This window comes from Ursus maritimus, assembly GCF_017311325.1.
Source record: "Ursus maritimus isolate PB19 chromosome X unlocalized genomic scaffold, ASM1731132v1 scaffold_X1, whole genome shotgun sequence".
Taxonomy (NCBI): Eukaryota; Metazoa; Chordata; class Mammalia; order Carnivora; family Ursidae; genus Ursus; species Ursus maritimus.
This window is the reverse complement of record NW_024423319.1, coordinates 92,493,567-92,518,846: the sequence shown is the minus strand read 5'-3', so window position 1 is coordinate 92,518,846 and position 25,280 is coordinate 92,493,567. Positions and strand designations below refer to the sequence as shown.

At 40.6% G+C, this 25,280-nt stretch overlaps 2 protein-coding genes and 1 long non-coding RNA gene across 4 annotated transcripts in view; 2 read left to right on the top strand and 1 right to left on the bottom strand.

Moving 5' to 3' along the window:
• Positions 1-12,325, top strand: part of LANCL3 (LanC like 3) — a 98,286-nt gene extending 85,961 nt beyond the window's left edge. Inside the window, exons 4-5 of the mRNA XM_040633062.1 lie at positions 4,337-4,544; positions 11,243-12,325. Of these exons, the coding sequence (XP_040488996.1) occupies positions 4,337-4,544; positions 11,243-11,402 (368 nt within the window). The 3' untranslated portion in view covers positions 11,403-12,325. The remainder of the gene's footprint in view (positions 1-4,336; positions 4,545-11,242) is intronic.
• LOC121103380 lies at positions 3,239-21,332 on the bottom strand. Of its 2 annotated transcripts, none has more exons than XR_005835537.1 (4): positions 17,175-21,332; positions 10,424-10,481; positions 4,422-4,630; positions 3,239-3,892 (listed from the first exon to the last, which is right to left on the bottom strand). It is a non-coding gene; the product is annotated as an uncharacterized LOC121103380 (long non-coding RNA). The 2 variants fall into 2 exon arrangements; XR_005835536.1 differs by having other exon boundaries at positions 17,225-21,332.
• A 359-nt stretch (positions 21,333-21,691) lies between these two features.
• Positions 21,692-25,280, top strand: part of XK (X-linked Kx blood group) — a 43,858-nt gene continuing 40,269 nt past the window's right edge. The window contains exon 1 of the mRNA XM_040633058.1: positions 21,692-21,985. Coding sequence (XP_040488992.1) covers positions 21,741-21,985 — 245 coding nt within the window. The 5' untranslated portion in view covers positions 21,692-21,740. The remainder of the gene's footprint in view (positions 21,986-25,280) is intronic.

Genomic DNA, 25,280 nt, shown 5'->3' with positions numbered 1-25,280 from the left:
AGTCTCCGTGTCCCCTGCGAGGGGGGATGGGGATGGGCACTCCCTGAGCCGGTATTTCCAGGCTTTTGTTCTCTGGCGGCTTTCCCTGGTGGTCTGTTATGCCTCTTCTGAGAGTCAGAGCAGCAGTGGCCGAATCCCAGCCTCTGTCTCAGAACAGAGGGATCGCGGATCGTTCTCCACTGATGTTCTGGCCACTTTAACTCTGTTACTGTTGGTGCTGCTCAACCCTGCAGCATCCCGGGATGTGCGCCCCACACCCGGCGTCCCAGCCCTCACTTCCAGGGCCGGCGCGTCTCTGTCCTTTGTGTTTCTAACGCCACCAGCCGCCCCGCGCGCTCTGGAGCTCCCGGTCTCAGTCTGGTTCCAGTGAGCGCACCGGCGCTCCGGTTTTCAGACTGGTCGCACGTGTGTTCCCAGCTCACGGTCTCAGTCCACGAGCCCGCCCACTCCCCCGTGCAGGTGGCTGCCGCTTCCCGGCGCCCGAACGTGGCGGCTCCCTCCCCCTTCCGTTTATCTTCCGATATCTGTGCGCGGATTCATGGCTCCCCGCTTCGTACCTCAATACTCAGCGCTGGAGATGTTCATTTGTAGAGATCCAGATGTATCTTCCTGCGTCTCAGGCTGGTTCTGTGGTTGTTTAGGCTGGTCTGGTACCTATCCAGCTCGACTCGGGACCGGCTGAGAAAGGGGTCCCCTACTCCTCCGCCATCTTAACTCCCCTCTCCCTTAAGTAATAATTTCTTTTCCCAGTGTTTGGCAAACACGTATATCATTGCTGACTTAGGTTTCTTATCAGTGGACGATAATCAGTGTTCCGGTGACAGAAGGACACAGTTCCTATCAAAAGCAAAGAAACCTAACATTCCTTCCTTTTAGATTAAGCAGCCTTATTGTGGATTTCAGGAGGTCAGGTTAGAAGACAACAGGTTTAGAAGTCTTTCAAGGTCCCTTCCATGTACCATTCGTTCTGTGATTCAGGCTGCAGGAAGAGGTCCTTTGTCTCTGGCCGGAATAGTATCAGTAGCTATTAAGCTGCCTTGGGCTAATGGCCTGGCACAGCAATTGGACCATATGAACCCTTCTTGATTCCACATCTTGTCTCTGCTTCGGTATCGGCCTGTGCTGGGGTGAGAAATGAGACATTATAACGTCAGCAGATGTTTGTGGAGCCCTTGCCACGTCAAACACCATGCCATATAGACTAGGGGAGCAAAAATGAACAAGATAGAGATCCTGCCCGTGGGTAGTTTGCCCCATTCTAGGGGAGGCAGACATATAAACATAATTTTAATATGAGATTGTGTAAGTGCTCAGGTTTGTATAGGGAATGATGGGAACTCAGAAGAGGGATTCCTGGAGGCAGTGATGCCTGAGGTGAGTTGGCCAGGGCAAGATAGTTGGGAAGATTATTCCAAGAAAAGTCAGTCAGAGGCTTGGAACCACATAGTGAAGGAAGGGGAACTGTGGGTGCTTTGGTTTGACTGAAAAGCTTCAAGTAGGTAACGAATGAGACGTTGGCAGAACAGAATAGGAGCTAAGTCACAGAGGGTTTTTTGTGTCTCAACTGGAGACTTGCTTCACCTGGCTTCTGAGTGGATGCTAAGAGGCCCAGATTACACTACAGGGTTGGTCCATCCTGAGGCAGGGGAGCTGACCTTTGGTCTCCGTGTGTCAGCTGTCATTGGCTGAAATTTCCTGGGGAGGTGGGCATATAGCATAGCCTCTCATTTGGCTGAGTGCACATCTCCCAAGAAGAGGACAGCTGTGAGCTTTATTAGCAGTCAACTCATAGCACCTGGGAAATGGGGCACCTGCAGGTAGGGTAAAGGCAGTCCAGCAGAGCACCAAGGGCTTCCAGTTCACCTGGCTAATTCTTCCTCATGTTTGGTAGTCAGGCTGGATGGGGTCACTCCCCTCAGTGGGCCTTTCCTGCCTCTAGATGTGGGTTAGGAGCCTTCCTGTGTGTTCCACGTAACCTAATGAATGCCTCCAGTTAAGTGGTAAACACCATGAAGGGAGGGGCTTTTTAAAATCTTAGCACCTCCTACTGTGCCTGGTATATAGTAGGTGCTCAGTTAATATCTGAACGACCACCGAATCCTTTGAGCCTTTTATTAGCCTCTTTGCCATCTTTCTGCCAACATGATCAGCTCATGGCTACCCCCTTGTGCTTCTTTAGGTCTCTCTTGACACCACTGTGAGACATTTTGTCTATAATTTGTCTATAATACTAATACTGCATCATTAAAAATAAAAAACAAACCAATCCACAACAAACTCCCTCCCACTGGTTCCCTATTGCCCACAGAATGGAGTCCATGCTGCCTCACTGGACTTGTAAAACCACCCATCATGTGAACCCCATCTACCTTTCCATCTCCCTGTCCTGCTGGTTAGAACACTGCACCACTGGTCTTCATGTGGGTTGTTTGCCCTGGCTCCAAATCTTTGCCCTTGTCGATCCTGAGGCCTGGAACGCTCTCTCTAACTCATGTTGGGCCTAGAGATTCCTATGCATCCTGCAACGTCCTGAAGAAAGCCCTACTTCTATCCTAGGCCTCACCCAACTGTCTCCCTCAGGGAACTTCCCCTTTTTTGGTCCCTGTAGTGTTATTGACAGCATCATTCATTTTATGCTCCAACAGCATCAGGAACTCCACGTCCTATGAGGTATCAGTCACATGTACAAATTTTTCTCTCCCTTTCTACACAGTACCTTCCTGAAGGTCAGGAATCTTGTTTAGCATTTATTTCATATGACCCAAGGCCAGGACTGGCTACATAATTTGGGGGGGCCCAGTACAAAGTGAAAATGCAGCCTTCTTTAAAGAATGTATTACTAATTTCAAAATGGTAACAGCAGAGTATTAAACCCAGCATGAGGTCCTTCTGGAGACCCTTGGAGACTGTATAGGTCACATGCCCATGAAGCAAGCCCTGCCTAAGACTATGTATATAGTAATCCAATGATCGCTTACAAATGAGTGAATACAGTGAATGGATAAATGTGTAATTAAATAAGTTCAGTTCTTTTAAAAGCTTCTTTTAGCTTGTGGAAGACACTTTGTTCCTAGAACTGAAGAGGGACAATAGGCTATAGCTGACCATTGTCAGTGGTTGACTGGAAAGCCTTGGCTGAGGAGAGCCTGTTTTTATGGATTAATCATAGGAAGTGTTAGATGATAAATTCTGAAAGAGAATAAAATCATGACTTATACAAATATAAAATAAACACAGGTCAACCAATTTTATTTAGCTCATTAATTAATGAGGAAACGGGAAAGGTGTTATAGCTGGTTTCAAAGGAAAATTCCAGGAGCAGACATATTTATGGGCCATTAGGAGTGCTGACATGAATTTGCTTAACAGATGCAAAACTGGCTGCTTCCACAAAGGCCAAGGGAAGTCAAAACAAGCTCTCCCAGACAGAATGTGATTTTCTAGGAATAGGAAGTATTTACATTACTATCAGTTGTCTACAAGGTAATTTCTGTCTCCACAGAGTTGTAAAATAGGCTGGTCAAAAAACAGTGAAAGGCAGAGATAACCCTGATGGATGAGCTAGTTGCGATACCTGCTAAATTGCAGTCTTCCCACTTCTGTAGGAGAGACTTAGAGGCCATGCAGGAGAGAGAGGGATCTTGTGTTCCTAATCTCCTCTCCCAATACGAGTACCTGGAACTTGGGGGAAATCGTTTCTATTAATAGCTGTCGCTTCTCTTGTTTCTGTTCCCTCCTGTGTAATTAAGATTGCCTCTGTTGAGGAGTTTTGAAGGCAAATGTCTTCCTTTGGAACAATCGAGTAGGGAAGGACTCGCTTCACAGCTGGGGTAGAAATCTTGGCCAGGTCGTTTGGGATCATTGTTGTTTCTGGAAGGACTCCCAGTTTTGCCTTAAGGAAAGGTGTATAGTTATAAGCACTTTAACATTACAAATTCCGAACCTCTGTGGGGGAATGAGCAGACTGTATGAACACTTAGCCATTTCAAATAGCCAGATATGCATAATGCTTACCAGACTATGCATCATTAAATATTAACCCATTTGTAAATTATGGATTGTATCACTCCTTGTACTTGTTGCTCTTTCTCCAGGGGCCAATACCACGATACAATTCAAACAACTAAATCTCACAGGTAAAACAAGACTAGAAGATTCTATAGCACTGCTATTCAAAATGTGGTTCCCGGAAGGGCACTCGGTAGAAACGCAGAATCTCAGGCCTCACCCCAGACCTACCAGATTAGAACGGGTGTGAGCCTTTTACAGTTGGAGACGTTCTGCTCCATAGCATAAAGCCCCAAAGTCATCTCTGATGTCTTTGATGTTTTCACAGGAATTGCCTATCTGTTTGCCAAAGCTTATCTGGTTTCCAAAAAACCACAGTACCTGGACACGTGTATCCGGTGTGGGGAACTTACGTGGCAGAAGGGCCTGCTGAAGAAGGGGCCGGGGATTTGCCACGGTGTAGCTGGCAGTGCTTACGTCTTCCTGCTGCTGTACCGCCTCACTGGAAACTCTAAATACATCTACCGAGCCCAGAGGTCAGCTCAGCTTTGCATGTTATTTTTATTTTTTTTCTAAACATTAATCAAATTTATGTTCTGAATAGGTAAGAGAGTCTCATGGCCTGAAAAGTGAAAAAAGAGATACATCAACTGTGCACTCTAGCAATTTGCTTCTCTTTCCAGGTGACAGGGTTACCAGTTTCTTAATTATCTTCTCAGAGATATTCTGTGTGTATATTGTATATATACAAGCGAATACGTGTACTGTATATATAAAGTTTCGTCCCTCTTTTTTTTATACAAGTGGTAGCACCTTGCTATCTTAGCAGTCACCCCAAATCAGTACATAAGCAACTCTTCATTTTTATTGTTGCATTGTATGAATGAACCAGAGTTTAGTTACTAGGTCCCGTGTAGAGGGTTATGGGCGTTATTTCCAGTATTTTGCATCATGAATAATGTTATCATGGATAACCTTGTAACATATCATTTTGCACATGTATGGGTATGTCTGAAAGATAAAAGTGCAATTGCTAGGCCAAAGGGTATGTATATTTGAGATTGTTTTTTACTGTGGTAAGAACATTTCACATGACATCTGTCCTCTTAACATATTTTCTTTAAAGATTTATTTATTTATTTGAGAGAGAGAGCGCGAGCCCGAGCAGGAGGGGCAGAGGGAGAGGGAGAAAGAATCTCAAGCACACTCCACACTGAGGGTGGAGCTCCATGTGGGGCTCGATCCCACAACCCGGAGATCATGACCTGAGCCGAAACCAAGAGTCAAACGCTTAACTGACTGCGCCACCCAGGCGTCCCCCTCTTAACATACTTTTAAGTGTTAGCTGTAGGCAGTGCTGTACAGCAGATTCTAGAACTCATTCACCTTGCATAGCTGAAACTTTATACCCATTGAGCAACAACTTTCCACTTTCCCTTCTGTCCCCAGTACCTGGCTACCACCATTCTATTCTTGGCTTCTACGAGTTTGGCTATCGTAGATACCTCATATAAGCGTTACCATGCTGTACTTGTTTTTTTGTAACCGGCTTATTTCACTTGGCATAATGTCCTCATTTATCATTTAGAACAGTGTCTGACACATAATAACTGCAATGTAAGTGTTCACTGTTATTATTACTAAAAATTGGAGTTCTATCACTCTAGACATTTCTCTGTGCATAAATGCATGTTCATATATTTATGTAGATATAACTATGTATACATATATTAATAAGATCCTACTAGTATGTATATATAATAGTACTGTACATGCCATTTACAGCTTATAATTTTAAATGAACAATTTTTAAGGGACATCCTTCATTTCAGTTTATAGATGTACCATGATTAATTTCACCGATCTATAAGTAATGGACACTTGGTACCTATGTGATCTTTACAAATAACAAGCAAAATTGTCCCAGATATCCAGTACATACATTTCTATGCACTTGTGCAAGCATTTCTTGTCACAGAAATTTTAGAATTGAAGTCATTAGACCAATGGGTATTTCTAGCCTGGTCTTTATCTTTTGCCCATTTTTATCCTATTGTGATACTTATCTTGAGGATTGTAACTCCTTGTTACAATATATGCTGTAAATATTTTCCTACTTTGCCATTTCTCTTTCAACTTAGCTTATGGTCTTTTGCCAGACCAAAATTTTAAGTACTTTTCTTGCTAAACTTTCAAGATTTCTGGATTTTGTGTTATGAGACCTTTCCCGCTCCAAGATTACAAAAATATCAATTTGCATTGACTTTTAGTGCCTTTGTGATTTTAACTTATAAAAAATAATCTTTATAGCTCTTTCACCCATTTCTCCCACCCATTTAAAAGTTATCTTAACTTTCAAATCTCTGACTAATCTAGAACTTACTTTTTTTTAATGCTGTTATCTGGGTATCTATCTTTGTGTTTTTTAATGAAAAAACAAAACATTCCAGTAATAGCTATTGATCAATTACTCCAATGATTTGAAATGTCAAATTTATCATAAACAATTTATATAAATGTTTGTTTCTTGACTTGTCATATTTTATTATTCATTTTCTCTCATTTATTCTTCCAATTGTATTTTAGAATCAATTTTCAGATTAAAAAAATTCTGTCATTTTGATTGGAATTTCAATAAATTTATAGGTTACTTTAGTGAGAATTAACATCTTTAGAATATTGTTTTTCTATCCAGGAACTTGGTATGTTTTCCCTTTATTTAAGTTTTTAGAAATGTCATTTGGTAAGGTTTTGATCTTATGAAGAAGGTTCTGCATGTTTCTTTTTAATTTTATTCCTAGGTATTTTATATTTCCAGGTTTGTGAGTAGAATCTTTTCCTGCACTATATTTTCAGGTCATTTATACTGGTATTTATGAAAGCTTTTTAAAATGTGCATATTACTGCAGTTTAGCAATCTAAGATGCACTTCTCTCGTATAAATCTGCATTGTATCTTATAAACATCTTAGTTTTGATGGGTATAATGATATATCTGGCCACCTTTCTGAACTCCATTGCTGTTTCTATTAGATTTTCATTAGAGTCCATTGGGTTTTCTAAATAGACAGACATATTTGCAAATAATTATAATTTTGTTACTTCCTTCCTCATTTGTATTCTCCCCCTCCTCCCCCATTGCATGGGTCAGATTCTCCACAAAAATGTCATTAATATGAGCAATAGTAATGATGATTTTATTGGGAGTGCTTCTGTGTTTCACCCTGACCTTTGAAATTTGCTTCTTACAATGTATATCACGTCAGATTATGACACTCCTCTGTTCAGGCAAATCCAGTGGCTTCCCGTGTGACTCAGAGTAAAAGCCAGTCTGTCTTCTGAACAAAAGGCACTACAGGATCTTGTCTCCCATTACCTCTGTGAGAGCATCGTCTGCTCTTTTCCACCTAGCTCTTTCTACCACAGTGGCTTCCTTTGGGTTCTTTTAAGGTGCCGGGGCAACCTACCTCACAGTCTTTGAAGTTTTGGTTCCCGCCACCTGTAATGCTCACTTTCTACATATATCTCCCAGGCCCCTGACTTCATCCAGATCTTCACCCTAAAGTCATTTTCTCAGAAAGGTCTTCCCAAGCCAACTTAGCTAGTAGTCAATGTAAAAAAAAAAAACACATATAAAATACCTTTTATGACATTTGCCGGTAGTCACTGAAGGAAAAATACTAACATATGTCAGTCCTCCATTTGGAGCTTCCTTGTTCCAGAATTCCATTAACATATTTTGATTCCCAGCTCCCTAATCTCTTTGGTTGCAGCCTGACCCTTTATCTCCCAAATGTAGAAAAAGAAAGTCCTTTTGGATCCTGTCTAGACTAATACGATATCACCTTTGGGATCAGTTTCATCAGAGGTTGTCAGGCGCTAGAAAGCCCAGTGAAAAGGGCCTCTATCTTTCTGGCAGACCAGTCCTAGCTTACAGAGTCTTAGTTATGAGGTTCTGGGGTCCAGGGCTCTTCAGACAGGTTCCATTTCTCACTTCCAGGTAGAGCCTGAAAGTGTGCAGGTCATATCTGAATATTTGGGGGGCATTGCATTTAATTGCTTTAGTGTACTGAAATTTCCACTTCATTATAATTCAAAGTTAAATATTCTATGGCCTAAATTGGGGAAACTTCCCTCATTTTGGCAGTTCCTAAAACAGTAATGTCAGACAGTATGTACCTTCCTATAACAAACATTACTTGGTCACCAGTTGAAATTTATAGTTGAAGAAAAATAGTTGATAATGGTTTCGGTTTCTTCCATCATTATTTAACTATTCAGGGTTTCTACCTCTTCTTCTTTTTTTTTAAAGATTTTTTTTATTAGCAGAGTGAAAGACAGCCAGCGAGAGAGGGTACACAGCAGGGGGAGCGGGAGAGGAAGAAGCAGGCTCCTAGCGGAGGAGCCTGATGTGGGGCTCGATCCCAGAACGCCGGGATCACGCCCTGAGCCGAAGGCAGACGCTTAATGTATGCGCCACCCAGGCGCCCCTCTACCTCTTCTTGAATTAGTTTTGGTAGTGAATATATTTCTATAAATCATTTAATTCATATGGATTTTCAAATGTTTGATTAAAGTTTTAACAGTGTAGTTCCATGATATTTTAAATCTCCCATGTCTGTGATTATATGCCTTTTTGCATTCCTCACGCTTTTCCTTTTTGGTCAGACATCAGCATTTCATCTATGTCATTCAGCCTCTCAAGGAACTGGCTTTTGGTTTTGGTTACTGATTCTTTTTTGTGGTTCTTTTGCTTTTTAATTTACAGAAACTTTCTGCCTTTATTTTGATTTTCTAGTGTTCCTTTCTTTTGTTATTTTCTACAGTTAAAAAAATGTTTCATTAGAATACCTTACATCTTTCTGATAATAACAGTAATAAAATTCTCAGATGGATGAGTTTTCCAGAGTTCAATTCTTGTCATAATCAATAGGTTTTGATATGTTACATTCTCAGTGTCTGTAATTCTTTTTAGTTCTAGAATTACCATTCTGATTTCTATTTTGACAGAATTTTTTAGAAAAATGAATTTGTTAGCTTGAATTTTGCATCACTGGGTAGATTTGGGGAGTGATCATTTTCACTTTATTTATTTATTTATTTATTTTTAATTCAAATTCAATTAGTCATTTTCACTTGAATGTGATAACACACTATACCAGTCAGAACACAGTGAAACTGCTACTCTCATACATTGCTGGTACTCTTATAAAATGCTATATATCATTTAGAAATTATTTTGAAAAGCACAAAAAATGTTCATCATATTTAAACTAAAATGTAGGATACTAAATATTTACAGACTGTGATTTCAGTAATGTGCTAAATAAATCAAAGCTTGTGGGGATGTCAGGAGGAGAAAGAGCAAAATTAACTATGGGTTTCTTTTCAAGTTTGGAGGAATGGTAGTCTCTGTTTTATAAACATTCTACTATGTTTATGTGAAAAATGATATTTACCATATATCAAATGCTTGCCATATGCTCAGAGCCTAATATATGGTATCTTTAATCTTTACAGGTAATCTTACACAACTCTGCAACTTCACCATTTTAAAGTCAGATTAAGAAATTTGCCAAAGGTCATATAACATGAAATTATCAGAGTTGAGGATCTCAACTCCAAAGCCCTTCCTCTTTCTGCTCTACCAGGGCTTCTTAACCTAGGGTTCCTGAATTTACTTGAGAAACTATTACATCTCAAACTGAAATGGAGCGTTACGTTCAATTCTGAACGTAGGTAATAAGCCACAGGAGAATTAGCAGGAGCCGTGACTCTCACCAGTAGAAGGCATAGATATTCTCACATCGTTTTGCTCTTTTTGCAGATATTATGAAATATATTTGACTCTGATAACTACTTAGAAATGTCAGCAGTTATTAGACCCACTACTAGATCTTGTTCTTTAATGTGTTAATAAAGAATCCATATGTTATTATTTCACAAATTTGGTTTTAAAACTTTTGCTAACTGTGCGTTGATATAATTAATTTCCTTGGGAATCCTGTGTATTTTATTTTCTGCATTTGAGGACTTTTTTTCTGGGAGGAGTCCAGACTGCAAAATGATCTGTGGCACTGTAAAGGTGACGACTCCTTGAAGCTATACTTTGAAGTTTCATTGCATAATTACAAATTTTGAATTAACTCTTAAAAGGCATCATCATTCTACTGTCTAAAATTTTGAACTCCATTTAAAAATTGCCGCATATTCAGGAAAACAGTTGATAGAAAAATTGTACCAAACAGAATTGCAGCATGTTTCCTGCTGACTTATTTTAAGCTGCTGTTGGTAATTCCAAGAGCCCTAAAAAGATCAAATAAGTAATTACTCTTAGTAGGACCCTCCCCCCACCCCCCGCACACAGTAGCAATAATCTAAATTTATGGCAGTATCAGCTCTCAGGCCTTACCAACCTGTGAGTTCCTCTGAACTGGTGATTGTGTCATTGGCAGAATCCAATAGAGCAGGTCTCTGAAGAGAGAGAACACAGGTCACAGCACTTTCAAAGCTTTAAACTACTACAAATGTTACTCATTATCAATAATTTGAATAGGATTTGCGGCAAATACAGGTAGAAGAAAAAGGATCTTTCATTGAGAATCTAGAGGCTAGTGATTTATTTTTAAGGCAGATGTCCTAAAAATAATATATCTTGTAGCTGAGTTTGCTATTTGATGTCGTGATTATAAAATGTTGCTTGCCTTTTCCCATTCATCTTATTCCTTTGTTTGCCCAAAGCACAGATTGTATAAAATCTTGCCCATTTATTTTCAGTCTCTGCTCTCTGTCACATATAAATGAAACCTAGCTCAGAAATGATATGCCTGCAGAAACACAGCATATTTACTCTTTTAAAGGAACAGTCATACGTCAGCTTGCTTCTATTCAAGATAAATAAAAATATGGTTATTTATCTGTCTCTTTTACTTTTAATTATTGGATGACAGAAGGAAAGAAATCCACAGAAAATACCGAACTGATTTGCTTTGCAAACTCTGACAGTGTTGAATTTGCTTGTCAACACAATTTGTTGTGAAACATACACAATTATATAACAGATCCTCTTCTTTTTTTTAAACAGAGAGAAAGGCTTTCTTAAAATATTATATAGTTCTGCAAAGATAATGGTGCTAGAACTTCAACTTAGCAGAGAGGAGGAAGAAGTAACTGAAGGCCAATAATATGGCAACACTCGTGTTAAAACTGTTCTTACGTTCTTCTTCTTCTCTTAGGTTTGCTGAGTTTTTATTTACGGAGGAATTCAAAGCCGGCTCTCGGGTCCTTGAAAGTATATACAGCTTGTATGAAGGCTTCTCCGGGACGGTGTGCTTTCTGATCGATCTGCTGCAGCCCAATCAGGCCGAGTTCCCTCTCTTCAGCGTCTTTGTCTAGAAGGCTCCATCTCCCACTGTGGCCCTGCAGAAGGTCCCTGAGATTTCCCGAGGCAGTTTCCACATAAGCCACATTCAATGGTATCACAACCATGAGCCTTAACATTGTCGCCAGAAGGAAGGAAGGAGGGAAGGGAGGGAGAAGGCAGGTGAAGGCAACATGATACCAGACTTAAGGGAGAACAGTTTGAGAACCTGCAGAATTAAGACCCCACAACTCTTCTCAAAACCGTAGAGATATAAAATTTCAGGGAATAGATGTGAAACCAGAGATCAGAGGAAAAAGGGAAAGAGAAATCATCCGTTTTTCAGTTATGGCATAGAAAACAAAATTGAAATGTGGACTATGTTGATAAAATGCCAGTACCTTTGCAATTGGAAAGAGAATTTGGCCATTTGTGGGTGCCCTCCACCCCTAAATTCAGAAATAAACACAGTAAAAAACTAAAGTAATTGCCCAGCTGAAAATTGCTAGGAGGGATGAAATGTCAGGTTGCTGAAGGACAAAAAAAGAAGCTCTTGGTTGTCCTAGGCTTATTGAAATTTATGGTTTTTACTGAATGGAGAAATTTGCATATGAATCTCTATTTTTTATCATTACCCTGGGCACTTTAGAGAAAACATACCATAACCTTCTCCCCCCCATTTCATTTTTAAGTAACGTCTATGCCCAATGTAGGGCTCAAACTCACAACCCTAAGATCAAGAGTTGCATGCTCTTCTAACTGAGCCAGCCAGGCACCCCTAAACATATCGTAACTTGGTTTAAGTCCCGAAATTCAAAGGTTTTTTAGGCGTACATCTCTTTTCCTGGTTCCTTTTTCTTTCCTAAAGCTCAATTAGAATAGTAAAATTCATAGGCTAGCAAATACAGTAGCAAGTGTTACTGTCAAGTGTTCTTCTCAATTTGAAGTGTGAGCTGTGTCTTCTCTATTGTTAATTAATATTAAAATGCTTATGTAATCTCTATGAAGCTATTAGCTGAACTGTAAAATACACTCGTGGTAAAAATCACTCATCTCGAAGATCAGGGTAGCCACTACAAAGGTGTGTCGTTTCTGCCTTTGATGGAATACTGTGTCTCCTGGGACAGGCAGACCCTGGCTGAGAATGGGACCTAGCGATGGTGAAAAGAACATTGCTAAAGTTTATGCTGTTAGATTAAGAGATGAGTGAATTCCTTGGCTGATCACCTTAGTCTCCAAGACCCAGGCTCCACTAGAAACTGTCTACAATACCCACAGAGCCAAGGTGTCATTATTAATTCTACCTTGCTAGATACACATGGAAGTTGTGAAAGTACTTCAGATAAATAGGGGTTTGCAGAACACGGTAGGAACATCTGTTGGGTCAGAATGTGAGCTTACCCGTTTCCTAGAATTTGGTCACTGGCGATTTCATATATTGGAGTGAGGAGGGACTTGCGTACCATACAAGATTTAAGAATTATTGAAATAGTCTTTAAATATTTGCATATATGTGATAGATGTAAAAAATATATATGTATATTCTACATCTATCTCCATGTAAACCTGAACACTTATTAAGTTTAGTAATTCCTAACTTCTTGATTTATAGATAAACTGGGAGGAGTTGGGAATACTCTGTTGCCTAAAAATATGTGTGTGTGTGTGTGTGTTGACATGTATGTGCGAGTGCCATGTGCTGTGTGTGTGCGCGCATATGTGTGCACGTGTGCACACTTGCTTTCCTGGGATGAAGTTCTCTAGCATTCATAAGATTCTCAAAGAATCTGTGGCTAAGAAAAGTAAGAACGACCTTTATATATTTTATGGCTTTATGTTTGCACTCATCAGAACAAGCTAGGACAAAATGGTTTTGAAAAGCTTGCACCTTTTTTGTTTATTATTTCATTTTCATATCCTCAGATGTAAATATACAAAATTGGCCTCATTTGTTCATCTTTGAAAATACTCAGGTTGGAGCAACACCACGTAAATAACAGCTTTCGGATGACTCTCAAAGTTGGGTTCTTTCATGAAGAGTCTAGGCTCTCTCAGAAAGCCTTAAGGCAAAATGCCTTCCTTCTACAGAGTGGTCTCCTTTTGAAATGATAGTGGTACCTATCATTTCAGCATCTGGTTTCAATTTCATTTCCTTTGGCCTCTATAGGCTGAAAGTAATAAGCATCCAATATATAGGGCTTTATGGAATACATGCTTTTTTCATCATCCAACAACACTTCAAGGTGATGTAGGTAATTAATACAAAGTCGCACAGCTAGGAAGGGGCAGAATGAAGATTCAAATCCAGGGTTTCACTTCGCAAGTGTATTTATTCAGTACTCTAGACTAGAATCTGGGGATACAGCAGTGAACCAAAGTACCCCTGGAAGATACCTTCTGTTTCTGTTTGCCGATCCTTCCACCATTCGTTCTTGAAACCTGAAACCTAAAGCGCTGAGAAGTGATGATCTAGTTCAACATATCAGTTTCATTTCAAGGAACTTCAGAACAACTGGACTCATTCACGCTCGCCCACCCTTTTAAGGTCTAGCAGGGTAACTATGACATTGTGCTGACCCTTCTGAAAAGGCAACCCTTTTGTGTGTCAAATCCAAGCAAAGGCATGTTTGAGTGTGTGTTTATGAATCGAGACCTCAGTAAATTAGAAAGAAGGGTAAGCTTGTTTAGCACTTAAACATGTTGAAAGTTTTCATTTTCCTGAAAGAGTAGAATTGTAGCTTTTGGAAGATCCTCTTCTATCTTGTTTTCCCAAGAAGGGGGAAAACACCGTTGAGTGCTGCGGTAGAAAGCATGGCATGTCACTTCTTGTTTAATTAACCAACTTGTTCCCTTCCAAGCATAACAACCTTTTCTGAATAAGCGCTTAGGCAGGTTGCCTCGTGAAGGCTACAGGGGCATTTTCACTACCACTAGTGTAATTGTAATATTAGTTACTATATGTGGCATGAATAGTTATAAATCCTGGAGGTAACAATGGAAATATTTGAGGATAGATTGAGAGAATCTCTCCACAACGGGGAGACTGCAGTATACTTTAAGAATGGAAAGTTTTGGAGAATATTACAACTCTGTCAATTTGTTTCATTAACACAATTACAGACCTTCTCTTCCAAACATACCCCCAAATATCATATATTTTACCCAGTTGCATTTCAGTCATCAGTTTTCACTTTTTTTGCTCCATTTGTAGCCTAATAACTGAGGTTTGACAAATAGGTATTTCAGCATGTACACCCCTGTGATTCTTTAGGCAACTGACAACATTATTAAGATAATAGTATTTACTTTCTGAAATTTGAGAAAGTCATTTTGTTGGTCTGTGTTAAATTGGAGCTCTTCCATGGCACTACATAACTTTAACTTTCTTTGGCATACTAAGATTTTAATCAAGGTAATACTCAAACTGTTTCAATTTCTTTAGAGAACCAATCTCAATAGTTTCAATGCAACTAAGGTAAGCTTGTGATTTATAACCATGTTGAGGAAACACATGAATAAAAGGAAAAACATTACTAGTGCAAAGAGCCCTCTTCACCTCACAGGATTGTTACGAGGGTTGCCAATGATAAACATGGATATAAGAGAGTTTTGTGATGTGCAGGTCTTTTATATATTTTAAAGGGAACCTATATTTTAAGTACCTTCTATGTGCATAGACAATTATGCTCAATTTTGACCTCAAAGAAGCATTTCAGCCAAATGGAATCTCCATATGTGGATGCAGTTCTCAGAGTCCTGATCACTTGACGGGTAAAAATGAAGTGTATGTGTTTTATATTCTAGAACCAATCCTGACCACAGTATTTGTGCAGCAGAAGGTTCTGATTCACTGGGGCTTCGTAAATAGGAATAGACTGGCTTAGCTCGGAGCTCCTTTTAATGCAAATATTTATTTTGCTTGCTGGAAACAACGGATTACAGTGCCAGTAATGTGAGAAAAGGAGCTGGCAGACTAGCTGTGCAGAGCAAAAATGAACTGGGAAATAAAGTATTTTTGGTTGAGTTTGGTCTGCGATATAATTCAGGCCTCGGAACTGGGTGACATATAGCGATACCAATTACATATAAGGCCTTCTTTTGGGGATCTGGGTTATTTACTCAACACTGTCCCAAATTAATAGCTAAATGGCCAGCCTCAGATTTGCCAAGGCCGTGTTGTCTTGGCATAAACTTGGCCAGGAAAGCAAATGAAAAGGCAGCCAAAGGGGTGGGTGGGGAAAGCTTGCTGGAGCTCGGCATCTCTGTGAGTAGCGGATGCACTTTTAATGCTGCTGAGAGCCAGTCATCTTACTTGTGGGTTTTTTTGCTCCCTGGGACCTCTAATCTCCCCCCACCACCACCAACCTCCCCACCATCCAGCAACTTCTTGTCCTCCCTTTGGTCTTTAAATGGTACATTCTGATGTTTATTTTTTCCTGTATGTGCTTCATCATGTGACCTCCTTTTGCCTGGGAAGGCAGGATTTCTCCTTATCTCTTCCATCCATGTCAGTTCGTAGCTAAAAGCTCCAGGCTCAATAAGGCTGGACTTTCCTCTGGACAGAAGGGCTGACCTCAAGGTCAGCCGCAGCAAGAGTTGGGCCCATCAGTGCAGTCAGGTCACAGGTCCAGGACAGCTCACCCTGAGCGCAGCTGTGCGGGAGAATAGAACAGCGGCTGCACATATCCTGCTTCTCCTCCATAAAGAAACCTGGCCATTTTATTGGTACTGTTGTGAAAAATACCAAAGTTGATGCTATATTAAGTATCTGGGCCTCCTGCATTACCATAAACCTCATACTGGGGGTGCCCTCTCTCCCTGTTTCTTTAATTGGAAGTGCTAATGAATTGAGGTCCAATGGATGATGCCTTTAGGGTTAAAAAACATTTTTAAACATTCCCTTCGTATATTGAACCTTGTCATTTCCACCTAGACTCTTCCACAAATGGCGAGGTCCCTTATCTGTAGAAATTCTAGCATCATCTTTTGCCTTTGTGTACCTGTTACTTTCACCTCTGAACTGAATTTGAAAAATCACTTGAAAGGAAAACCAAATCATATTTTTGTTCTTTGGAGCGGTTTGTTGGTGAGTCGTATGGTGAAAAGAGCAGGCTAGCCTTCCTTTTCGTGCCTTTTTCCTCCCTGTACAATATCCAGGAAGAAGAAGGAAGGCAGGGAGAAAAAATATCCGAGGCGAGGCTTGACTGTGGAGGACTTGAAAATGCAGTTTGCAAGCCCTTCCTGTTTGTTTCCTCTTTGGTTTTTCTTAGTCCCCCCTGCCTCCGCCCGTAGGAAATTGTGTGTGTGTGTGTGTGAGAGAAAGATGGAGAGATGGAGAGAGAGAGAGAGAGAGAGAGACTGACTTAGGGAGAGTCAGTATCACATATGATATAAAACCCAGCAGCTCTTAGATATATCTGAGTGGTGAGTAGGTATATGCAAGCATACACTGATTAATGAATGGGTCTTCATTGTGTGTTAACTGCCCTGTAATAAATTAGTACATAATTAATGAGGGCCCTAGTTACACTTCTAGTTGTCTATCTTAAGCACTCATTTTCATTAAAATTTCTGCCAGGTTAGAGCCATTGGTAGCCAACTGTAGAAGATAACAGATGTGAGTTTCACAAATAGAGCTGCAAATGCGAGTCACCTGCAATTTAAAATTTTTCTAGTAGCCACGTTTAAAAAGGAAAAACTAAAAAGATGAAATTAATTTGAATAATGTATATGATTTAATTCAGCGTATCCCAAATATTCTCATCTCAACATGTAATCAGTATACAATTATTAATCAGATATTTTACCTTTTTTTTTGTCCCGAGTCTTCAAAATCTGGTGTGTATTTTACACTTACCGCACGTCGCAAATCGGACTAGCCACAGTTCAAGTGCTCATGAGCCCCGTGTGGGCCGGCTACTGTATGGCACCCCGCTGCTGTTTCACAGTACTGATGAGGTCTTCCCACAGCTGATGTATGTTTTTGTCGTTATGAGAGGAAACAGAGACAAAACACTGCATGTCATTTGAGTACTGTGGTGTTTCCCCAAATTCTGAACACTAATACCAAAAGCTGCCCTGGGGAAAAATAGATTTTGTGATTAAATAAGTTGGGCATGTTCGGTTCTTTTACCCCCTTTTTGGAGATTTTTATGGTGTATCAACATATCACAGACTTGGAGAAAACCCTCTTGGATAAAGAAACCTGTTTGAAGTTGTTGAGTTGTGTCTGTAAGGTTCAACCTCCTGTTCATTGCTGTCGCCCAGCTGCCACTATAAAAACATCGCTAGTCTGGCATGCTATGTTTATGGTATACTTATAAAATTTGTTTTTTCTCTACAGGAGGCTTAATACTCTTCCCCACACCCCGGCCCATTAAAGATATCAGAACAATAGTTCTGTCCCAGAGCATTAATCCCTATTGATTATCTTGTCCTCACAGAGACCTGAGGTCATTCCTTATTACACTTTTGAGGACAAGAACTCTGAAAATTGCCACAAGTGTCTCTACACTAGAAAAACTTTTGTGTCTTCCCCTCCTTCTCCACTCTTCTTGGAGCCTATCTCTACTTATTCTTTGTATTCAGAATCACCCGAGAGCCAAGATTCATTTTCTTGTTCTCGAACCACCTACTAAAGTGAAACCACCAGACGGCTTTAATGTCTTGCACACGGACGTAGATCTTCAGAGAGTACGGAAACACACACCTTCCTCTCATGCTTTCAGAAATTATGAGCACTCCAGAAAGATGAGGGGAGAAACATCTGAACGTGTATAGTGTAAACACAGAATACAGTCTCTTAAGTAGAGTAATACCGCCCTGCTGTTGCTTTCTTTTTATATTTTGTGTGTGGTGTTGATTTCCATGCTTTAATGTGTATTGTTTTTGTAAAGTGTGTAAAGTAGCTGTGTTAGCAATCCGTTTAAAGAAGATATAAACTATACTTAACAGCTGTCAATCTTCAGCGTATTATCTTTTTGCCTTTGTTTTAGTGGGACCTCTGATGCCGCCCCCATAAGTTTTGTTTTGCTACCTGTGCTTAAGTGGCAATTACCAATTATCAACTTTTGTCGCTGAATTTGGTCCAAGTTGACTGCAGTAACTCTTCTAATGTGTATGTATTCAAATAAGAAGATTGATCTTAATGATCAGTTTTTTCTCTGTTTTTTAGGACTATAGTATTTCAATATTAGAAATGTCGTCTGAAAACTAACAGCAGAATCCCTTTGCTCTTGAAAATGCAAAGTATACCACCGGGTTTATATTGACTCTCCAGGAGTAGGAGTGGAACATTTGAAATGCAAGAGTTTGGTTTTAGAATCTGTCTGATAATGAAGGACAGCCCCTTCTCTAAAAAGGTAACAGCTTTCCCAACTTTGAACATCTTGGGGAGCTGTACTTGGAAAGGCAGTCTGAATTTTAATCTGATGGATTTAATGGCGCTTAATTAGCAAACATTTTTAAAATGGATTTTGTAGAATCCAATTATTAAGGAAACACTTTGCAAAGCCATATAATGGGGAATAGTCAAGCACGACATATTAGTGTTGGAATGTGCATTTACCAAGTGAATAGAATTTACTTCACCAAAAAGATTTTTTGCACAATTCACAGTACTTACAGAAATGTGATTGTAGCAATGGAGAAGAAAAAGCTCACCCGCCTAATGATACATTCCACATTCTCTAGTAAACTAGTGTAATTCCTTATTATTTTAGGGGATACAAAAGAATATCCTGTCAACAGAATATAATTGCTTATTCCTAATTGTATCTAGGAATGAATACATACTATTATTTAAAGTAGTATTAAATTTTGAAGAACTGATCAATAAATTATTATTAATAAAATTGTACTCTTTGCAATACACTTGCCTCAGCACAAATGCAGAGTTAACATAAAACTATTAAAAAAACACCAAGTAATAGATTAGTTGTTATTACTTTAAACTGTAAATTTCCATTAACATTGAATCCAACACCAGTTATATGTTGCATATGACTAAAATTTTGAAAGTCTTGCACACAAAATGAGAGGCTTCTTCAAAAATGCCTTTTTGTCAAAACAGGTTCTACGACCTCTTGCTAATTATATTATATTTCTTTAGGGGTACTTTGAGACACATTCAAAGACGTATCATTAGCAGTTAGGTCTAAATTTAGAGCAGAACATTCTGCCAGATATTTTACTATATCACAAAATGTTGTAGTACTGTATTTTATAATGGAACCAAATTCTCAAGTATTCTGATATGTTACATATTATTATACCAAAAAACCACTTTCTATAAGTCTGTTATTATGTACATAATATTTTAAAAAATGGGTATTTCAGTCCTAGGAAGAAAGTATAATGCAAAACGTGACATTAAACTGATCTTTAGTCAAAATCCATTTAGGTATTACAGGGAAAGAGCAATCATAGGCTTGAATGTATACGTTATCCTCAAGGACAAACAGGTAAATGATAATACATAAAGACAGGGTCACTGGGGCAAGTTAGCTGGTGTGCACACTGAGAAGGATCAACTTGCAAATGCTCATCAGATTTTAGCTTTTGCTATTGGTTGTTCCTGGAGGGGGAAGTGCTACAGTCAATTGATCTTGCCTCCCCTTTGTGTGTGTGTGTGGGGGGGGGGTATGGTATAATGAAATCTCTTTAGAGGCAAGACTGAGTCAGAAACTTAGAGATGCACCTTACTGTTTTAAAAACTGCTGTTACAATGTTCTATACACTGTGATCTTTCCAAATGTGTTTTCTGTATTAGTTTTGTACTGTAGAAAATAATTCACCATAAACTGGACTCTATAGTGTTTAAAGCAATGTTATTTATTGGCTTATCCTTCCCCCATATTTATGTACAGTCTGCTTAATAATATGAAACCTGTGATAATCCTTTGCCTTAAAATAAAATCCAATGCTAAATATTGAGTGTGCTTTAATAATTCTAAGCTACAAATTAATTTTTTCCTTTAAAGCTTAATACAGTGTCAAATAAAATATTACCCAAATATTCTGTGGAGTGTTGCTGCCTGTTCTGTATTTGTGACAGTGTGTGTATCTTGATCCAGGACATGGTGGCCTGCTGGGTTCTATAAATAGATATTAGTAATCCTTTCAGAGAATGGGCCTGCTACCTCTCAGCTGTCGGCTGAATCCTCCCCTTAACCCTTGTAAATAGATTTTCCCATGCCACACAAGAATGAAGAAAAACAGCCCTTCATGTTCTCTCCCTCTACAATTTTTGTCTTGATTTCTTCTGAATCTTCATATTCTATTTGTGTTGCCATCATTTTCCTAAATAGAAGAATGACAGATATGCCTTATGATTGATAGAATCAGCTAATTTCAGCAGGGAAAGGGAACTCGTAATTATTAAGGTCTAATCCCTAATGGAACAGGTTAGGACCAAAGTTTTAGGGAGATTCAGTGACTTGCTCAAACTCTGAGGGACAAGGGGTGGGCTGAGCCCATCCTGATGTTCACAAAGTTGTCACGAGCGCAGTGAGTGAAAAGGAATTAAGAGAGTCCTGGGGCTGGCACGCGCTAGCAAGCAGAGGTATGCCTTGGGCTAGAAACCCGTTTCCTTATTAGGTCTTCACTCTGTGCGAGTCAGTCACAGTTACAGAGGAATAGATTATGTGGGCAGTTTTTCTGGGAGAGAAGGCATCGACTCCTAAGGATTGTCTGTGATGCTCTTGAACCACTGCAAGCAACGTTTTAGACCACTGTATTTGGAAGACTGAAGGGCATGCTTATTTGGCCCACTGAAACCATAAATCCTGGATACAAGACTTTCCACTTGTACTTTGAAAAGCATCTGTGTGGTCTGGTTATTTTTAAGTGACCGGAAACGCTGGTCCTTTGAGGAATTAGGCGTTCCCTAGGCCCACAAAATAGAGACTGGGATGGAAAGAAGTCCAGACCCGGATTCTGGGCCCCATTGGTTGCCTTTTTTCAAAGGGCTGTGAACCGGAGCGTGGACCAAGGGCTCTAGGACCCAGAGGCTGAGCGCGGGGCCAGGAGGGCCCGCCGCAGCCGTTGGGGCTGCGGCGCCAGCAATCGCAGGGCGCAGGTTCGCGGCCCGCCTGAGGACCGTCGCCGCAGAGACGCAGCGGGCAGTGTAGCGCGCGGGCGGCGCACGGTGCGCGTGGGCGTGTCTCGGCTGGGCCGCGCTCCACGCCCCACCTCAGCCGGGCCGGTCGCCCCCAGGCCCAGCTCCAGCGCCCGGGCCTCCGGGCCGGCCCCGTGCCCTCGGCGGGCAGCGCAGGGCGCGCGAGCAGTCGGGGCCGGGCATGCCGGGAGCCCCCCCCCGGGCAGCCGCCGCCGCTCGCCCGTCTGCCGCCGGTGCGCGCCGCTGACGCGCGGAGATGAAATTCCCGGGCTCCGTGCTGGCGTCCGTGTTCCTGTTCGTGGCCGAGACGACGGCGGCGCTGTACCTGAGCAGCACCTACCGCTCGGGCGGCGACGGCATGTGGCAGGCGCTGACGCTGCTTTTCTCGCTGCTGCCCTGCGCGCTCGTGCAGCTCACGCTCCTCTTCGTGCACCGCGACTTCAGCCGCGACCGCCCGCTCGTGCTGCTGCTGCACCTGCTGCAACTCGGGCCGCTCTTCAGGTGCGTGCGGGCCCCCGGGTCCCCTCCCCCCTGCCCTGGCCGAGGGGCGCCCTTCCGGGAGGAGCGGGTGGCTGGACTGGGTGCCGGGCCCAGGCCGGCCCGCCCTGCTCCTCGGCCCCACCGTTCCAGTCACGCGAATGCGACAGAATCCAGGGAGAGTGGGAATAAAGCCGGGGCGGACCGCCTTCCTCTTCGGTTCTCGCATATGAAATTGCCAATATTCAACTGAGCTTGGCCAACAGAAATGACAGTTGCATATAGTCCGACCTCATAAAATACAAGCCTTCTGTGGGGTCAGGTGGGCGCTGGCAGGATTGGCTTGTGTCGTGACAAACCCTTGAAAAGTGTGTGGGCTAAATCGCCTTTACAGCAAAAGCGTGTGCAGGTTAATCTTTAATTTATGAAACACGTGGAGTTTCCTGTGTGCTAGGCACAGTTCTGAGCGCTTTACAAATACTAATTTATTTAATTCTCGTGCAGAGCTCTAGAAATCGCATCATTCCCTTGGTGTGGAAACAGGCAGGGTTGTAGAAATGCCTTCCGGCCCTGCCTAACTTACAAATATAGTCATTGAAGCTGGAACACAGTGTGCCGTGAAGACAGAAACTTTGGTGCCTTAAGAAAAAAACCGTTAGTGACATTTCTGGAAATTAATTTCTATTAACACAAAGCAAGTAGGATGCATGGTAATGAAGTAGACTGGCTTATCTAAGGACCATGAAGAGAGTTTAAAATGTGTTGTTTTGACAACTTTCAACCCCACAGGAAAAGCAAAACAAAGGATTCTTATCTGTATTAGAAAGCAATTTATAATACTGAATTTAGACACAGGTGATAGATGAATTGGAAGAGATAGAAAGGCTAGAGCTCAGCTGCCAGAAGATTCAGCTAGCCCGGAATTTTTCCTTACCAGGCAATATCTCCCCTGCCCCAGCACACACAGAGACAGAAAAGTCCAGTAGCAAGACAGATTTGAGAGAGCCCTATTATAAAACTTTGCACTTCACCTTAAATACAGCTATTCCAGCTGACACGCACAATACTGACCTGCAGTTCACACACAGTCAGGACAAACTGGGTGAACAAGTCTCCCAGCCTCCAGAAGGCGCAGAATCCTAGAAAGGAACAGAAACAGGTATACTAGCGGAACTAAGGCGTTGCTACTGACGTGTGAGAGCAAGGGAAGAGTTAGGGGGAAAAAAAGGAGAGAGAGAGAGAGAGAGAAAGAAGAATTTTCAAAGTCGTGCAGCTTGCAGCTATTTAGTGAGCAGTTAGTCCTCTCTGGCCAAGTAGGCCACAGCATCCTGATTGAAATCCCGCTCAGAAAAATCAGTGTGATCTGACTTTGGACAAGGCACTCATTATTTATTAACCTCATCTGTGAAAAGAAAATCATTGCTCACGATGTTTAAATGAAGTGACAGATCAAGGGGACTGATATTTCTCAGTGCTGCTTGTGCTAGATGGTTTGGTAGGTGCTAGGATCCCTCAGTACGCTGAATCCTCCCCATGGAGTCGATGTCACTGTTACCATTTTATAGATGAGGAAAATGACACCCCAGACCATGTTCACAAAGCTTCTTAGAAATTGAGTTCGGTTAAAAAAAAAAAAAAAAAGAAATCGAGTTTGGTTAATTATGTTCCGTATACTCTGAAAGAAAGCAGAAGAGTGTGGAGTACATTTTACCAATAGTCCCATCTTAAATTGGTCATCTTGGCAAAATCTAAACAAATGACCTAAATAGCTATCTGGGTGAGTGATCTCTATCATTACTGCCATTTAAAATCTTTCTAAATACTAAGAGTGACCCAAGACCAAGCTAGTGACATTATATGTATAAAAATAGGATGGCTCATATAAACCTGAGCTCAAGGAAATATAGCAAGTTGTAGAGAGTCGTAATTTCTGGATGACAGAGTTATGGGCGGTTTTAATTATCTCCTGGAAAATACAGAAAAGTGTATCATTTCCCCCCTTATTATATACTACTCTACATTTTTCAGTTTTTATAGTAAAAATATTCTAACTTTATTTTTAAAAAGTTTGGTACTTTGAAAAGATAACTTTTCAGCTATACAGAAAGTTTCAACACCATAAAAAGACCTATTTCCAGAAAATTCTGAATGGGTCATTGTCTTCTTGGGGGAAAAACAGTAAGACATAAAAAATAAAGCAACAAGCCACCCCCTTCTGTCAACAAGGACTCTCATTCTAATGCAGCTCATTTATTTCAGGGAGATATTGGACCCATGATTTTAGAGCTGAGGTACACAAAAAATGGGTCCAAATCTCTTAGCTTCTAGATTAAGAGAAAAGCAATTTGCTGTTGTGTATTCGCAGGACTTAATATCTTATTGGAAGTTTTTCCTGCTGACACTTTGATTCTATTTTAACTCCAAGACATCAGCTTTACTTAAAGATCAAAATTATTTCGCCCAAACAAAGGAGAGTCATGGTCTGTTTCTTTCCCCTCCTTACTGATTTGACTTACTAATATTTTGAAATTGTTTTTGGAAAATTTAGCTCAATTAATTTTTGGTTGGGTACTAACTAGCCAAACTCATGTTCTTTTTAGGTGAGATGCTGGTTTTTGAGTTCACTCAGTTAAACTGCATTGCATTACACTGTAATAATTATGGGCTAAATACTAAAAACTAGGCCCGCTCCTTCTTTCCTTTAGGTGAGCCCTGGGAGAGCACCATATTTCATTTATCAGTCTTATATTTAAAACCGTAGTTGTAGTTGGTGTGGTTGTTTCCTTATTAAGTCTAGGTTTGAATGATACGATCATTGAATAGTATCTTGAATTTATTTTTTTATTTTAAGGACGATCTTATTGTGAATGATAGTAGATATTCTGGAAAACCAGAGAGGGAAAAACACCTAACAACAGAATCTTGTTATCCTTTTACAATTATGTTAATTTTTTAAATTAATTGGGAGAAGGAATAACTATAAATGAGTTTCAAGTTCAAGGAATTTTCCTCCATTTTTATTTACTGGTATAATGAAGAAAATCTGGGTCGATAAAAATGAAAGCTAAGAAGTTCTAGTAATTTCTTACAGAACATTGCAACATGATTCATCATAGTATTTCTTTGGATAATAAGCTTTCAGAAGACTTTAAAATAATAATAGCCTATATTTGAAGAGCTTTTTTTTTGTTTGCAAAGTGCTCTTAACATACAGTATTTAATCCCATCCACTGTAAAACCCTGAGAGCTGTCATTTTCTTTTTTGTTACAGTTGAGAAATTGAGGCTCAGGGAGATTATGCGAGTGGCTTTTCAAAGGT